This window comes from Puma concolor, chromosome A1 (genome assembly GCF_028749965.1).
Source record: "Puma concolor isolate L17-30 chromosome A1, mPumCon1.1.hap2, whole genome shotgun sequence".
Taxonomy (NCBI): domain Eukaryota; kingdom Metazoa; phylum Chordata; class Mammalia; order Carnivora; family Felidae; genus Puma; species Puma concolor.
The window spans coordinates 126,737,815-126,756,702 of record NC_141667.1 but is presented as its reverse complement, the minus strand read 5'-3'; the positions used below and the strand labels follow the sequence as shown (position 1 = coordinate 126,756,702).

At 44.4% G+C, this 18,888-nt stretch overlaps 1 protein-coding gene across 17 annotated transcripts in view; it reads right to left on the bottom strand.

Moving 5' to 3' along the window:
- The window catches only part of KLHL3 (kelch like family member 3), a 279,397-nt gene that overhangs the window by 44,488 nt on the left and 216,021 nt on the right, over nt 1-18,888 (bottom strand). For all 17 annotated transcript variants that reach the window (XM_086703327.1, XM_086703314.1, XM_086703304.1 and 14 more), the window contains one exon: nt 6,899-7,008. In XM_086703327.1, coding sequence (XP_086559453.1) covers nt 6,899-7,008 — 110 coding nt within the window. The remainder of the gene's footprint in view (nt 1-6,898; nt 7,009-18,888) is intronic.

The window sequence follows — 18,888 nt, the reverse complement described above, 5'->3', positions numbered from 1 at the left end:
ACAAACATCTCACAACACTGCCGTTTTACAGCACGTAGGTGGTAACCTAGAGAAGAAAGTCATTACCCCCTAAGCTTTCCATTTCCAGCCTCATCTCCCACTACCTCCCCCAAAGACCCTAGACTCTCACCACACAGGTTACTTTTCCCCCAAGAAGAACAAAGCATTCCAAACTTCCACATCTGTATTCCTGTAATCCCTTCAATCTGAATGGCTTCCTAAAATCCCACTCTTATTCTCCAAGTTTTACCTCCAATATTGTCTTTTTTATGATGTTTTCCACACCTAACAATGTGGAATAAAACACTCCAGGGTGCTTTCCTTGAACTCTGATTTCAGGTAACGACTTCTCTCAGCCACATAAGGATACATGTTTTGTATCCAAACTGCGAGCTCTTAAACAGTCCTAAGTGTCACTCACCTCTGTCTCCCTGTCGGGGTAGACAGGCATTAATAAAGAGTAGGGCCATGGGAGGCAGACACAGTCAGCTTCAAATCACAAAGCTATTTTTTTTAAGTTTATTTATTTATTGTGAAAGAGAGAGAAAGAAGCAGAGAGAGAGGGAGAGTCAGAGAATCCCAGGCAGGCTCCACACTGTCAGTGTAGAGCCTGACGCATGGCTCAAGCCCACAAACCATGAGATCGTGATCTGAGCCAAAATCAAGAGTCAGACACTCAACTGACTGAGCCACCCAGGCGCCTCTCAAATCACAAGACTATTTATTGTTAACATGCCTTAGTTTCCTCCTCTGCAAAATGGAGACAATAGTCTCTGCCTTGGGAGTTAGTGGGAGAAGCAGATATGATGTGCTGAACATTATGCCAGGCAAAAGAAGTCACAAGCAAAGCATACATTCACCAGCATTCCATTTATATAAAGTTCAGAAACTGGCAAAACTGATCCATGAGAAGTCAAAATAGTAGTTATGTTTCTAGGGGTGGGGGGCAGTGTTTCCTGATCTGCATGCTAGTTAGGTGGGTATCTCACTTTTGTAAAAAGTTGAGCTGTGTGCTTCTTATTTGGTCATGTCTCTGTGAACTTACTTCAATACAAACATCACTTTGAAAAAAAAATAATGTGTGAAATGCACCTGGAGAACAGTGGGCAGTCAAGGTAGATTTGGGACCATAGTGCTGTGGTATTCTGCTCATAGGTGTTCACTGAATTGCACTTTCCAAAGGAGAACAGTAAAAGGAGTAATGCCGGGACCAGGCCAGATGGTTGCATGCAGGCTGAGAAGCTGGCAACTCTTAATGGCTGACCTCATAGTAAGGCGGGGGTGGGGCAAGGGGGGCTTCCAACAGCTCAGGCTCAGCAGCAGGATGCACCTGCTCAATCACTGGATAATATCTGGGCAGCAAGCATTCAAGTCCAACTTACTGGCCAAGGAGCTCCAGCCTGCATCCTCCACCTACCATTGGCTGGAGAGGCTAGGTGTTCAGGCAGGAGCGTGTGCAACAGCAATGATCCTGGGAGACATGGGCCCAATCACTTTCAGAAGATACCAGAATTTGGCTTCTGATCAGTTTTAGGACACAACAGCACATTAAATATGTGATCGCATGGAGAGAACCTAAGCTATAGTTCTCATAATACATACTTGACACTAATTCTTTAAGAGGCCTAACCAATTTCTTCCTGACCTGTATCTAAACTGTGGGACATTTCCCTGAAAACTCCACTAGCGTTCCTTAAGAAGGCACTGGAATTCTTGAGAAGTAGAAATATATTTACCAGCTAAGAAAGCAAAGATTCAGAAAAGTCCACTAACTAGCAATTTGGTGGAAAACTGCGCTAGAACTCGAAAGTCATCTCTCTTCTCCTTAGAGTGGGTCTGTCCTGGAAGGTTGCTTACCTGGGTCACAGAAGCTGCCCATGGTGACAGCCGGACTCTGGGTCTCAACGGGGAATACAATAAACGGACTATCTGCTCACAGGCTTAGCTCTGACCCCTGACACTGCCATGTGGAAGCAATAGGTGACTGTGCGGGGTGTACTCCTGGGTGCCTTCACGCTATCTTGGTGGGGAGTCGGGGGGAGGGAGGGAGGTGGGAGGGGTTCTACCCAAAGAACTTGTGATTTTGTAACTCCTACCAGATCCTTTTGTCTTCCCTCAAATAACAGGAATTTCCAAAACTACATGAAGGAAAAACAGGAGAGAAAATGGCAAAGATCCATGTATCCTCTGACCTCTCTTGTTCTCCCATTTGTCCCTCTTCTCTGGAAAAATATGAAAATTATTCCTATAACCTTGGCTGGCTCAGGGCAGTGTCCAGCTCCAGTCTGCCTTTTCATTCCCTCAGGGAGTGTCTGCTTAGCACCTCCACAGTGCCTCTGGTGGCTCTGTGACACAGAGATGGCTGAGGTAGCCCCGCAGCCCTCAAGGAGTTTGAGGCTAGAGGAGGAGAAAGGCATGAGCAGGCACAAGTGATGTAGGAGGAAGAATGGTATGTGAGCCCTAGGAGAAGGCCAGAGAGGGCCAAGGGGCCTGGGAATGCCTGGAAGCAAGAGGCAACTCCATTCTCAGCCCCTGTTACGTACCAAGCTCCAGATCACACAACCACCCAGACCATTATGGGTCCTGGGAAGAGCCTCCCCTTGAGAAAGGCCCCAGTCCACAGTGAGCAGCAGCAGCAGTAGTAGCAGGAGTAACAGTATAGCGGCAATAATAATAGCAGCAATAATCATATCTTACAGGAATGGACACTTCCTGTGGGCTGAGAACTTTTCACGTGACATCTGATTTCATTCTCAGAACAACTCTAGAAGATACTATACTATCATTACCCCCTCTTATAGATGAGAAGACTAAGACATAGAGAAGATCTTTTACTCATTCCTCCAACAAAATGTTTTTGTTTATGTGTCTACAGTGAACCTGATACTACACTGGCAGTGACCATAAGACAGAAAATCCGTACCTGTAAATGGTACATACATCCTGGTGGGAGGCAGATAACTTGCCCAAAGTCACTCAGCTTGTTAGAGCCATGGCAGCAGGATTGGAACCCAGCCACTCTGACTGCAAAACCTGTACTTTCAAACTCCCGACAAGCAAACTGACCAGATTTAGCCACAGTCCCTTATAATCATCATTATTAAAACACCACATTCACCCTATTTTAAGATAGTTTTTTTGCATTTTAATATTTGAAATCCGGCTGCCTTTTTTTTTTTTTTTTTTAATTTTTTTTTTCAACGTTTATTTATTTTTGGGACAGAGAGAGACAGAGCATGAACGGGGGAGGGGCAGAGAGAGAGGGAGACACAGAATCGGAAACAGGCTCCAGGCTCTGAGCCATCAGCCCAGACCCCGACGCGGGGCTCGAACTCACGGACCGCGAGATCGTGACCTGGCTGAAGTCGGACACTTAACCGACTGCGCCACCCAGGCGCCCCCCGGCTGCCTTTTTTAATATATGCTGAAAGAACCCTGTGGGCTGTAGGCAAAGAAGTCATAATATAGCTGATTTGCTGTTCAAGCACGGATTCAGCTGAATACAGGTTATTTTCGTTACTAGTGCAATTCAGTTTTCTGCAAGTGTTAACATTAAACACAGTTGGATTTTAGCTTAAATTAAGATCCCTGATAATATTTCAAATATATTCCAATAAGTTCACTATAATTTGATATTGAAAGAAAAAGTTATTGCACATGCAAGACATTGCATATTATGAAAAGTACCTAAAGGAAGTAGAAATCACCAAATTTCCTGGAGATCACAGAATTTTCAAAGCCTAAAGAGCTCACATTCAAACAACAAACATCTAATTGTCAAAACTTCCAGCTACTTAACTTCTAACTATATGTAATCAATTAAGGTAAAATGAAACTATGGGTTTCACCAAAGAGAAATCTCAGGCCAAATCCCACTGCTCTATGATAAGCCTCAAAATTATACTGTCAACCTTGGGAGTGCCTGGCTGGCTCAGTTGGTGGAGTGTGCAACTCCTGACATTGGGGTAGTGAGTTCAAGGCCTATGTTGGGTGGAAAGATTACTTAAAAATAAAACATAAAATAATAAATAAATAAACTGCCAGCCTAAAATGTACCAAATGGGGGTACCTGGGTGGCTCAGTCAGTTAAGCATCCGTCTCTTGATTTTGGCTCAGGTCATGATTTCACTGTTCACTAGTTCGAGCTCAGCGTCGGGGTGGACAGCGTAGAGCCTGCTTAGGATTCTCTCTCTGCCCCTTCCCTGCTCATGCATGCGATCTCTCTCTCTCCCTCTCTCTCAAAATAAATAAACAAACATTTAAAAAATAAAAATAAAAGGTACCAAAGGGATCAAGATCATCAGCAATCCACTTTATGAAAAGCAGCACATAACTCTGAAGTTACATATAACTTCTGAGAACCAAATATAATACACAACTTCATTAATGTGAAAAATAATACCCATACTCCAAACTCTAATACACAGAACAAGCAACTCATCATATGTAGGCATATGAATGAATGAGAGCCACTACAGACAATGTTTTAAGTATGTAGATTTAATGCCATGCTTCTTTGCTTCTGGAAAGATACATTTAACTCCATGGCTTATTTTACCATAATCAGTGGCAAAACTGATACCATTACCATTGTCAATGGTGCCTCAAAACAAAAGACTATGCTAATTACACTGATAGCCACCATTTATGTACCTGTCAAACAATATACTTGATTTTTTTTATCTGTGATCCTCATAACTCTGTAAGGGAGGTACTCTTACTATTCCCATTTTACATATAAGGAAATTAAAATTCAAAGAGACCAGTGACTTCTGAAAATCACAGAGCCAGTAAGCATCAAGTCGAACACAGAACCAGGTATGCCTAAGTCCAAAGCCCAACTGGTTTCCAGGGCACTAAAAAGCCTGGCCCCACTGACAACCCACCTCTACCACCACCCTGGCACTTAAAAGGATAGATAAGCTCTCACCTGAAGAAAGCTTACTATGATCTAGAGCAGGATGGATGGGCCAACCGGAGCTAAAGTGGCAGGGTACCCCCCCTCTCAAGCCAAATACTCCCAGGTTGATTCAAATCCTGCTGCTTATATGGCTATTTAAATTTTCTCAGACTATACCTAAGGATATACGCAAGCAGAGCCCAAACTGACCAACTGCACCGACAACCACATGGTCAGTCAACTAACTAGTTCATTCCATCAAATTGTGCCAATTGAGTAGTACAATCCAGAGAAAACATTAAACAGGCTTGGCAAGAAGTCTTTGCTGCTGAGGCTGGGGCGAAAGGTGCTCACCGGCTGGCCAGAGGCATTCTTTACGCTGAAGGTGATATTTTACATCAGTTAATGGAAACAGAAGCCTCACTGAGCCTAAGGGAGAGTCCAGCTTGTTGTGCCTTCTGGAAATCTCTCTGAAGTCTTCGGGCAGCCCATGGATTCAGTTAAACAACTGCTTTTCTTCTTGATCTAACTTTTGCAGGACAACAGGCTGGGGCTTATGATTCCACCCCATTCTCTGGACACATGCCCCTTGGATATTCATCTCCAGTGAAAATCCTTTGGAAGAACTTTTCCTTAAATATTTTCCTCAGAAAAGGATTTCAAGCTTGGATACTATGAATGGACTAAGACAATCCAAGAAACATTTACTGAGCATCTCTGAGGATGCAGAGGAGAATAAGATGTGGTTGCTACCATCTAGAAAATTACAGTTGAATGAAGGAGGTAAGATGGGCTCAGAACTAATTACAATTAAAAGCAGAACAAGGTGAGTGTTATCCAGGAACACAGAAGAGAAAGGAATTAATTCCAGATGCATGGTCCATAATAAAATCAGCTAACAGTGAATGAGCACCTACTAGGTCCCAGGTATGATACCAGACATTTTACACACCCTATCCCACTTAATCCCCACAATCACCCTGTGGAATACGCTCTATTACTACACTCACTCTCTATGTGAGTAAACAGATGGAGAAGCAAAGTATCTCACCCAAGGTCACCAACTAGTTTGTAAATACTAGCAAAGAGATTTGGACCCTACTGGCCAACACCAAAGTTCACATTATTTTCAGTACAGTAGACTACATCTCCTGCAGTAAAGTTCTTCCTGGTAGAAATAGAATGGGAACTGGTTTGGAATTCACCCAGGTGAAGACGGAAGGGGAGAATAGTCCAAGCAGAGGGTCAGTGAGAGAGAAGGCCTAGAGGTAGAATAGATCCGCAGTCACGGTGCAGCTAAATCTGTGGGCAGAACTTAAGCCTGCAGCACAAAGGAAGTGGTGCATGGTCGGTGAGTTAGGGAACTAGGTATCAAGAGACTTAGGGTCTAGTTTTGCAATGGTCACTGACTGCATGACCCCCAGCAGATCCTATTCCCTCTCTGGGCCTCAGTTTCCTCATCAGTAAAAGTTTCAATCCCCTATTAGATGTTCCCCAAAGGCCTGCTCTGGCGTAAATGCTCAGTGATGCTCCCAAGAAGCCAGGTGGGACAGTGGTTAAGACCAGATGACTGGGAGACCCCAACTCTGCAGTGACCAGCTGAGCGAACTCAGACAAGCTAATTAATTCCTCCAAGTTAATCTTCCTCATCTGTAATGTGGGGGCTATAGCAATGCCTGCTTCATAGGCTGTAGTGAAGGCTGAGAGAACTACAGAGAAGAAGGCACTTAGCAGAGTGCGTAGGAAACTCTAAACATCAAGTTAATGGAGGCAGATTTGTCACCATCATCATCACCACTGTTATTTCTTTCTCAAAGGGTCCAGACACCAAAGGTAGTAGTCATAGGCCAGAAGGCCCTTTTCTAATTATTTAAAAGAACAAAAAATAAGATCCTTTTTTGCCACTGAAGATGAAAAAAATATCTCACCAAACCACAACTCCCTCCCACAACCGCCTCATGCGTGAGGCTCCTGTTTCACCAAAGGCCCATGCCATACCTTCTCCTCTGAAGAAACGGTCAGCTTGTCACTGGATATCAAGCTGCACACCTGGTCCAGACTGAGGCTAAGAAATTCTTCCCCCAGCATCACCTCTGGAAAGTGCTGCTCTGTTCCAAAAAAAAAACAAAAAACAACAACAACAAAAAACACACACACACACCACACACAAAAAAAAAAAAAACAAAAAAAAAAAAACAGAAGTTCAGAAAACAAAGTTACAACACTCTTCCTGCCCTTCCATGAACCACGGCCATGGCAATCTGTGAAATTCAGAGTGGAGTCCTGGGGACTCTGGGGGTGGGCATGAGGAATAAGGACACACAGAGAAAGACAGTACATCCTGGCTGAAGGGAAACTAGCCCCTTAATGTGGCAGCAAAGACATCCCTCTGTATGATCCTCCCTCCCAAACATTGCCATAGATGAAAATGGGGCAGAGAGACGTTAGGTTATATTTTCTTCCATGCTCCATGAGATTAATAATGGCGTTGCAGAAAAGCTTCACTGGGACCTGCCTACTTAATTGAGCTCATTTGCCCTCAAGGCGCAAGCTGGCAGATTTGCACACTGTGCCCCCTGCAGCTCAGCCAAACAAAAGTGGGTCAGAACTGCTGTGTGGCTGGAAGTCTCTGGAGGTTCTGGTACGAAGTCAACATATCAAGGCTGGCAGAAGGCATCATCCTTCATGTCCCAAGTCAAGCCTACTACAGTCTCTGATTCACAAGGAGGCCTGACTCAGCATCTGTCCTGACATGTTGCCCCCCATCACCAGGAGGAACAGTCTGTGACAGGCGGGCCAGTGGAGACCATTAAGATAGAGGAGAATTTGGGAACAGCTAGAATGAGACAAAACACACAGGCCAGATGTCCATGCAGGGAAAATGCCAAGGACAATTCCTACCCTGAGATTTGCCCAGGCCACCATCCTGCTGTTAGACAGTAAAATGTCAGCGTAAGAGTGTGCACTTCAGAAGGAAGGAACCTAGATTTGAATTCTGACTTTTCCATTTGCAAACTGTGTTCCTGAGCCAACAGCATCAGCATGCTAGGTCTCACTATCCCTCTGTAGAATGGGGACACGACAGCTTGTTTTGCCTCCCTCCTGTGCTGTGATGGGAAAGGAAGTGTCAAAGTATTTTTGCAAGCTCTGCCAAGGTAAAGTGGCCCATGAGCTGACAATTCCTGGTGCAGCAGGTTCTGGAATTGGGCCCTTTGGCAATTGCCCCAGGCTGGCCTCCATTCTCAGTCCTCTAGGGGTTCTACCCCCATTGCCCCAAGGAGTATCTGCACTCCCTGCCCTCCGGGCTCCAGACCTCCCCTCTTCTTTCTCTGCTGGCCTCTCTCTAGCCTTGTAGCTACTTGGATAAATCTATATGGCCATACCTCCCTGTTCCCATAGAGGGCTACCCACCCTTGGTTTCGCTAGCCCCTCTAGTGAGGTTCAGAGTCCCTCCATCCCTGGGAAGCAACCCTGCTGCAGCCATATAATGAAAAGGAAACCAGAGCATGCTAAGCTCTGTTCTTACATTCATCACCTTCTCAAAAGCAAACAAAGAAGGGGCACCTGAGTGGTGCAATCAGTTAAGCATCCAACTCTTGATTTCAGCTCAGGTCACAGTCTCAAGGTTCGTGGATTTGAGCCCTGCATGGGGCTCCATGCTGACAGTGCAGAGCCTTCTTGGGACTCTCTCTTTCTCTCTCTCTCTTTCTCCCTCTCTCTCTCCCCTTCCTGAGCCCTCTCTGTCAAAATAAATAAACTTAAAAAAAATTTTTTTAAGCCAAACAAGGAAGATTTACATAATTTCTTACAAAAATCATTTTAACCTTTAAGTTGAAATACTTTCGGACCCAAAGAATTCCCACATACCCTTCATCCAGAGCCTCCAAATGTCCATATTTTACTCTCAGACATCCAGTTATAAACCATTTTGTCTATCTTTCACTGGACAAATGGGCTCCCCACTTGTTCCCTACCAGCGTAATGTATCACTGAGCCTATAGTTAAAGCTCGTCCATCATGAAGCTCAGGAATGTTTGGACATGACAAAATAAATTTAAAAGGCAGATCCTTTACGAAGAGAAGCAAATGCCATAAAGTGAGAAGAATCTTGTCTTCCTTCTCCATATGTCAACAGGAAACAGCCTTTAGTTAAAGCTTAGATTTTAGGTTAGACATTCAAAAGACTTCCCTAACTGTGGGAATATTTAAGACTACATGGCACTATTTTTAAAGCATTCATTCCTCAAGATTTTTAAATAAAAGCAAGTGAACAATCTCCTTTGGATGGTGGGAATTAGTTCTTGGCCTTGAGGCCTGAGAAAGCAACAGGATTCTCCCTACAGGCCCTTTCTGATCCAAGAAGTCTTTGGACCAGAGACCTCCATCTGTTGGCAACAGCAAGAAATAGTGGAGAGAAAAAGCAGTCACCACACTAAAATAAAATGCAGGACATCTAGACTCTGTGGACCAGCCAAGGCTGAGCTCAGCAGGAGAGTTCAGGCAAACCAGCACCACATCCCTGTGGCCCAGAGCCACACACAGTCTTTCTACCTTTATCTTTGGCTGACCAAAACCCTGACATTTGGAGGAGAGAAAAGAAGAAAGAGAACAGGAGGAGGTAAGAAGTTAAAATCTGGGGTGTGAAAAGTACTTCCTCATAGCTCATAAAGCCGAAAGTAGATGGGCCTGCATTTTGAAAAGGAAGAAGATGAAGTGCAGCGATGTGTATTCTAGGTGGCTTGGTGAACAATGCAGAAATTCTCAAAGATCAATCAAGGCAGCAAACAGCCCCCACACTTCCCATCTGTCACCCTCTGGGGCACTGCAGAATTTGAATCTAGGTCCCTTCATTCTGAAGTGGGCTGCTGCTTAGCCCATCTGGAACCTCCCACTGAAACCCCTCCAGAAATCCTCCCACCAGAAGCAGCAGCTGGTAGGGAGTGGGCAGCTGGTAGGGAGTGGGCAGCTGGTAGGGAGAGGGTAGCAGCTCCCCACCCAAGGCTGGGACCCTGGGACCCAGGAGACTTGCAGGGCATGAGCAGGAAAACACAAAGAAAGGAAGCAAAGAGGGAAACTTCTTCCCTTCCCCTTCTGTCTAAGGAGACAGGGTTGAGTCCCCAGAGCCTGGGGATCAAACCCACCCACCCCCCTTTCTGTTAGCAACACACAAGAAACCATAAGATAGAACAGCAGGAACAGGGTGCTCTGTCCAACTTGACTTCCTGGGAGACAGAAGCTCCCCAGCAGACTTTGTATTCAAATCAGCCCTCTCCCCAGCTGCTTCCCAGAAAGAAACACCTCTGCTCCCAGAAGGTACCTCCTATGAGAATCTTCTACCTTTAACACTTGTTTGTTTGTGGATTCTTTGTTTGCTTTGCCTTGCTGTATTAAAGGAGAACATAGTCAAGAATCTTGGCTAAGAATGACAGGCCTGGGTATAAGTCCTAACTCCACCTCTTATTATCACTTCTTTCTAGGCTTTTGCTTCATCATCCATTAAATGGGACTATAATAGCTGACTTACGTCTCAAGGTTGTTTTGAAGCTAGGAGACGATAATATGGTTATTACTATGGTTAATAATTCTTAACCATCCTTTTTGAGATGAAGGATGAACATTATATCAGCCCACATTTCTACTTCGCAAAGTCCAGTTCTGTGGGCAGCTCTGCTCTCCAACAGAGAAGTTTTTCCTCCATTATCAGAGACATCCCTTGGGACTGCAGGTCCTGTTTGTGAACCGCCAAAGCCCTTAGAGACCCACTTTAATTCCATCAAGTTCAACAAACTTTCTATTGATATGTTATTCAATTTCTTTAAGCCTACAGTTTTCTCATCTTTTAAATGGGGCTAATAATACTACCTATCTCACAAAGGTATATGGGCGTTAAATAAGCAAATATAGGTAACTCACATTGACTGAAATCCTTGCAAGTGCTCCATAGCTGTTAAAGTATAATGTGCCAGATGCAGTGATTCTTCAGAAATGAAGAAAGCGGGGGCGCCTGGGTGGCTCAGTCAGTTAAGCATCTGACTTCGGCTCAGGTCATGATCTCACGGTCCGTGAGTTTGAGCCCTGCGTCGGGCTCTGTGCTGACAGCTCAGGGCCTGGAGCCTGCTTCAGATTCTGTGTCTCCCTCTCTCTCTGACCCTCCCCCGTTCATGCTTTGTCTCTCTCTGTCTCAAAAATAAATAAACATTTAAAAAAAAATTTTTTTTTTCATTTTTTTTTTTTTCAACGTTTATTTATTTTTTTGGGACAGAGAGAGACAGAGCATGAACGGGGGAGGGGCAGAGAGAGAGGGAGACACAGAATCGGAAACAGGCTCCAGGCTCTGAGCCATCAGCCCAGAGCCCGACGCGGGGCTCGAACTCACAGACCGCGAGATCGTGACCTGGCTGAAGTCGGACGCTTAACCGACTGCGCCACCCAGGCGCCCCCCAAATTTTTTTTTTTTTAAATGAAGAAAGCAGAGCCGATGCCTACAAGGAGCCTACTGGCTTCTTAGAGGGGTAAGACAAGACATCAGTAACTCCAACCCCAAGTCCATACGGCCATGACTGGGAGAAGCACTCGAAATACAAATAACAGCATGGAAGCAGGAAAATTCAGACCATGTGTAGACAACAGCAATAGCTCAGGCTAGCTAGAGCCGAGGCTATATCTTCACTCATCTAACACCTGTTTACAGAACAAGTACAAAGTATGAAAAACTGTGCCAGACTCCAGGAGATGCAGCAGAGAGGCAGTCAGGCTAGAACTTGGGGAACAGGTGGGGTATGCAGGGAGTGTGGGCTAGCCCCTTGAAGGTGAACTCTCCAATAATCAACTCTAACTCTTCTAGTCTTTTTGCTTATGTTTCCTTAAAGAGAAGTGGAAACAGAGAGGGGGAAAAAAAAGTTCTTTTGGTTAACATTCCTAATTAACCAGCCTTTACCATAAGTGACAAACACTGTAAGTTGCAAGTTTGATTTAATGAAACACAGTATGCCTGTTCCTGTATATTTGGATGAGAAATTATGGAAAAGTGAAGGGACACCAGAGAATTTCAACTCCTTTCCCCACCAAGCAACACACACATATCTTCCCAAAGCTGAAAGCATGAGAAAAGACTTGTTCTGGGCACAAAGTTGGATCTTTTCGAGGAAGCAGGAGAAAGTTGAGGGCATTTCCTAATAGTAGCTAACATTGTGCTAGGCATTTTACATATATTGTGGCACTTACTTCTCCAAAAGCCTTGCCAAAGTATCAATATTCATGTTTTACAAATAAAGAGATAGAAGCTCAAGAAGTTATTTAGTCATGTGCTTACGATCACGCAGCAGTAAGTGGTAGAGCCAGGTTTTGAAACCAAGGCTGTATGATTACAACAGCAAACATTCTTCGTCCCCACGATTGTAATAATTTGTCCTAAGCAGGCCGCTGTAGTAACATTCAATATTGACGTTGCAGCACCCTAAGAATCTGTCTTGGGGTTACTACCACAGAGAGACAAAGAGAATATGAATCTAAAGACCTTTCTTTAAAAACAACCTTAGGAGAGGCGTGTTCTGAACATTCTGGCATCATTCCTGGATTCAAATCTCAGACCTAACCCTTGAATTGAGATTCTTCCCTAATCCGCCTACCCACCACCAGGCTAGATGAAGTGAGAGTCTTCTGTGTTTCCAAAGCCCCCAAAACAGAAAATAAAAATTATCATACCCCTAATAGACCCGTTGTATCGTCTGAGGTCTTTCTTTCATACTGGGACTGTGCATCCCATGAGGGCAGGGTCTACCTTGTTTGAGTTTGCCTTGTTTGAAACTGAATTCTCAGTGTCAAGCACATCTGCATATATTGTGCTTCCCTACCCATTCTTCAGGATCGACTGCCTAGGGCTTGCGCAACCTCCCAAGTTAATTCCAAACCCATTCCAACCTTTTGATGGGATGAAATAAACCTTTAATCAGGTTCATCTAAACTACAAGCCCAGAACGAATGGAACTGAAAATCCATCTATGAGTTCTCTGACCTGCAGAGATGAAATAAACCCCATTATTCCAGGCCCAGCAGCCCCAGGGAACAGGCATGAGTAACTCTGACCTGAACCACTGGTCATACCCTCCCATCCCCACCCCCCAAGAAAAGACTGGTTGACACAGGTGAACACACAAACAGGATCAAAACATTTTATCAGGGTAAAACAACAAAACAGAACTGCTTTACATCTCTCTCTCCCCTACTGCCCTATTTTTTGGAGGGCAGAAGTAAACTTTCCTGAATCAGGATTTGGCTTTCAAGGCCCACAGTTTTAGCAAAGTACAAAAATTTAAAGCATTCCTTTCTTTAATTTTTGTAATTCTTTACTGTGGAATAGCTCAGAATGTCACTTCTGTTTTAAATAACAGAATTGATAACTGAGCAAGGAAATGTAATTTGGATTATCAAATTCTTGCTTTAATAAAAATTCCTTAAATAGTGAAAAAAGAAAGAGATCTACCTTAACCATCTCCCACAAGGATCATGACCATCAGCCCTCAGACTCTAAATATCACTACTTCTCCCCTCCTTTCCCCATTGACTTCATTCTAGATACATGTGTTATCTCTCCCCCTTTCTAATATGCATGTGCGCACGCACACACACACACACACACACACACACACACACACACACCAAGAAGCTACATGAAAAATGCCCATTTATCAGTGTTATTGATTCAACATCAGAATTCCCTGTTACCCAGAGCATAGAAGGATAGGGAGAGTTTCCTAAAAGAAACTTGTTCTCCAAAATGAGACATCTAGCAACAAAAACCACCTGCATCTTACACTACTGCTTCATTTGCCCCCCTCAAGTTAGCACAGAAAATTGGGGAGGCAGGAGTGAGACAAGCGTGATGGGCAGCGAGGCTGGACTGGGTGGATGTGAAAATAACTTGGGCTCAGAGCACAGGCTCCCGCATCAGACAGCCTCACTATGAATCCTGGCACTGTCACTTACGATGTGATCTTGGCCAAGATCACTAAACCTTTCTGGAGTGTCAGCTTCTTCATGTATAAATCGGAAAAATGGAAACTACCTCTCGTGGCCACGTGGCCAAAATGAAGTCATGCCTGGGAAACATGTAGCACCATGCCTGGCACCTAGCAAATGTTCAGCAAAATGGTAAAACCTCCTACGGTTACCGTTACCATCATTGTCATCATTTCATGATGCCAAGTTGGAGGCAGCAATTCCAAAGACAACCCTCGCTGAGTCAGAGGTTCATGTTTTTTAAGTGATTTGTCAATGTTTTTTTTTTTTTTTTGGTTGCCCTTAATTTAGTCACTTTGTTCCATGATCTCAAGTGACTCAGTCAAAAGAAGGCTATTTCTCTCCATGAACACGTGAAATCTGATGGCTTTTCCATCCCATGGCTGAAGGACTATAGCTCAGCTTTGGCAGACTGATGTAAACATGTCCAAGGAATTTTAATTGGCATTTCATTAATGGGGTCCCATTAACATCCCTCCCAACCAGCTCTGCTGATGGCCCAGTACATGGCTGCCCAATTATCAAGCAACAGAGTCCCAATAAACCAGGGCCCTGGCCGACGAGGTTAAAGATTAAGCAGCCCTGGAAACAATAATGATGGCTAAGAAACAGGCTGCACCAAACACCAGGGTCCCTTTCTCAGCTGCTAGCTACCCATCAGCTGGGGGCAAGGGTCAAAGCAGTCAGCTTCTAAATTGGGGGACAACCCTCCCCCACCCCAGAATCAAATATCACAGCCAAAATCTGGGGACATAACCTGGAGGGGGAAAGTGGACCTGGAGGAAGCAGGGGGGACTGCCACAGCAGGAAGAGACAGGGCCATTCCAAACAGGAAGCCAATCAGGCAGCTGGGGGGAGAGAGGTGATCCCCCTCTCAGAGCTATACTGTATCTGCCTCTTGGTGCCTTCACCAGAGGGCTCAAGACTTATCAGAGGCAAGAGCTCCCCTTAAAAATACTTTCATTTTTTGGAGAGCAATTGGGCAATATCTATCAATTTTTTTAATGCACACTCTCTTTGAGCTACTTCATGCACTTAGATGATACTCTATAGGGACAACCTCACTATTGCTTACACACTAACAGTTGTACTCCAAAATAGCAGGTATAAGAATCCTCACTCAAGCATTGTATACGAAAGAAAAAACAAGTAACATTAATATCCACCAGTTGAGGATTGGTTAAATAAGTTGTAGTCCATCCATACGATGCAGCAGAGAAAAGCAACAAGATGTAGCCATGCACAAGGGTCCGGAAAGGATTTTGTATAAGTCAAGAAAAAGTACAATGAGTACAGAACACATCTATTGAGGTATGTTAGAAAGCAATATATGTATGTGTGTGTGTGTGTGTGTGTGTGTGTGTGTGTGTGTGTATATATATATATATATATATATATATATATATATATATATTTATTTATTTATTTTCCATACGATTACCCAAGATCATTCCCTTCAGAGTCAAGGATCAGTGCCCTTCACAGACAGGGCATGAGATAAATGGACTTTGTGTTTTGTAACTTTGTGTACTGATTGAATTTTTTTATGAATATAAGTTGAATTTTATTGAATAAATTCATTTCAATAATAATGGTATAGCAATGTTCCTGCTAACATGAAAGGGTGTTTGGAATGTACTACAAAGGGGTTTTTTAAACTGGAAAACATACATATGCAATGAAAAAGATGGAGAAAGCTCTATGTCAAGGTGCTGACTGTGGTCCTCTCTGGGTAGAATTGTAGTGCTTTGCCTGCTCTTTCTGCCTATCTGATTTTCCTTTAATGATCAGGGGTGGTTTTCTACTAAGACAGCAGTAACAAGAGCAATAACAACAGCAAAAGAAAGTTTGTGTTGGAGAAAAGAAAAGAATAGAATTCAGAGGTAAAACTGGGGGTCATGAACAAGTGCAGGCAGAGGCCAGCTAGCCAGAGACTAGGGAGGGCATGGGAAGCAGGACATACCTGCCTGTGTATCTGGATAAAGAGAAACCAAAATCAGAAGCTCTGGAAGTGGTCCTCTCTCCCAAGTAGCAGCCATGGTGCTGATCTGAGGAGACTCATCTCTCCACCAGGACCCAGATGAGAGGCCCTGTTACTATAGATCACGAGATGGGTGGGGAGGCTCTGAAGTACAGCCCCTGTGGCGGTGCCTACTTCTGCAGGAGGCTCTCCTCCCTGTCCTCCCATGCCCAAAGCCATCCTGGAAAAGAGCAGGATGTACTACCCCCATCACGGAAAGGGAAAAAAGGCCTAGGGTCACTCAGCTCCAAGGGATGGCTGGTCTGATCCCTAGTTTTGAACTGGATGGTCTCCTTGTAGTTTCTTGGTTTAAAACACCTCCTAATGAAAGGCATGGGGTAGGCAAGCCTGTGACCACAAGGGCTGATACTGCCTGCCCCTTGTATGTGACCCTGCTTGGTGCCCACTTACAGTGGGATGGGGACAAGACATCAGCTTTGTCTCAAGAGGCATTGATGGCAGAGAATGCCAGGTTCCATCTAAAATCAGGGGGTACAAGAACAAAGAAACAAAGCACACTCACATCAGTGGGTAGGTATGAGGGATTAAGTGTGGATCATCATTTCACACACGCTTCTCAAAACACTTCACAGTCTTACCTTCATATTTCTTCTAAAATCTTTCCGTTGAGGTCTTATCAACCTCTGCATTACCATGGCTTCCCTGCTGTGCATGGCTGAGGCCTACAGAAAAACTACGAGCAAGAGATGGTCACAGGCTCCACACAAGGCTCCACAGGGAGGAAACTCTCAGCCTCAAGTGACACTAACAGTGACAGGAAAAGTAGGAAGACTCACATGAGCAATGAGGGGGCAGCCTAACAGCGAAGAGAAGATGTCCACATCTCACTTCTCCACCCAAAGATGACTAAACACCCTGAGTCTAGCAGAGAAGCTGGTCATCTGTCTACATGGTCTGTCTACATGGTGACTACATGGCACAGTCTTCCAGGCTCACATTTCCAATGAAAAACATCAACTCTAGGTACCAACACTCATCAGTTACCAATCCACAGGCCCACCTATGTCCAAATGGAGCCTGGAGCCAAAGAATGTAGTAGTTATAAACACTGGCTCTTGAGTCAATGCTATGGGGTTTGAACCCTGCCTCTGTCTCTACCAGCTGTGTGACACCAACTAATTTCTTCACTTCTCTGTGCCTTAGTTTCCTTAGCTATTTCATGCATTAAATGAGATGATGTGCATAAAATACTTAGCATAGGGTGTGACCCAAAGTGGCAGCTCAATAAATGCCAACTAAAAGTAATTCAACAGGACATCTATATACACATCTGTGTGCACAAACACCCACAACGCTGACAGAAGCCAATCACCATGACAGCATCAGGACGAAGGAGTATCAAGACAACACTGTGTTCCAACAGCATACTCCCCATCCTCCCACAAGTGTCTGTCACCATCAGACAGTGAAAGGACCACTGGGGGAAGACACAATTTGTGAATGTGGGGGAAAGAACCAAGGAACTTGTCAAAGTTGGGGGTTAAATACACAACCCAAACTTCAGAAAATTGTTGTCAGCTGACTACAAAACACAAAACTACACATACTTGCAAATGTTGTGCAGAAGGAGAAGGCTAGGGAGGGGAGACAAGGAAGAAAAAGAGAATTGCTGGCATGTAAGCACTCTCCCTTTGCCCCTATACCAGCAGATGTTCACAAGTTGACCTGGGCCTTGGCCAAGCTCTTGGCTCCTGGTGAAGCAAAGCCTGAGCACAACCCTCTTCGAAGGCCGGGCTGGGAGCCCTCTCTAGGCAGAGAAAGGGCTCCTTGAGAAAAAAGAAGAAAGAAAGTGAAAGATAGAAAGGAAAAAGAGGGCACAGGAGTGGGAGCAAAGAAATAGGAGACTCAAGGTTTAGAGTCAGGAAGAGTCAGCAGAATTCAGAAGTGGGACCACTGGGCAATGTCCTTCATAAGAATCATCATCTTACCAACTGTGTCTGAAACAGACTTCAGAGAGAAATGAGAATCGATGTAGGCTCCTGGAGTCTGAGAGGTTGATAAAAGAACACAAGGATTCCAAGAAATAGAGCACATGCGTACTGCCTTGTGGACTGAATGACTAACACAGCACAGGGAGCTGGCAGGTGGACAGGCAACAGGCCCTTGGCTCATTTCCAGACACGGGATGAATAGGAGACACAAAGACAGATGGTATTTGTTTGGGCAGGGGGAAGAATGAGACACTTTAGTGCAAGGGAAAGAGGGAGCCATGAGTGAATCTATTGATTAAAATGACTAGACCCATTGCCTGGGCCACCCATGATCCTTCTCTGTCCTCGAGTCAAAATAAATATCAGTGAAGATTTCTTTCCAGCTAAACATGGTGTACTGAACATTCATGTCGATCTCTGTTCCCTCCCAAAACCCCACTAAAATAAGAGCATGACAAGCTCTGGCAGAGAAACGGAATGGAATCAGCCCATTATCTGCTGTGGAATCAGCCCATTATCTGATGTTCCATTCATTCATTCATTCATTCATTCATTCATTCATTCATTTAAATGTTTACTTATTTTTGAGAGAGATAGAGCACGAGAGGGGGAGGGGCAGAGAGAGAAGGAGACACAGAATCTGAAGCAGGTTCCAAGCTCTGAGCTGTCAATTCAAAGCCCGATGTGGGGCTCAAACTCACGAACCCCGAGATCATGACCCGAGACGAAGTTGGACGCTCAACCGACTGAGCCACCCAGGTGCCCCTGATGTTCAATTCTTACAAAAATCTGTCTTACAAGGACTGGTGGTAGGAATTTTTTTTCATGAGAGCAGAGACTTGTTTAGTTTTCTACTACTTCTCCAGCACCTAAAATATGTCCAACATAGGCATTCAAGCATCGGTGAACAAATATACTCCCCAACAAAGTAATGCAACATAATGTCACAGTCTATGCCTAGTACCGACTTTACTACACTTAATTCCATATTAACTAGC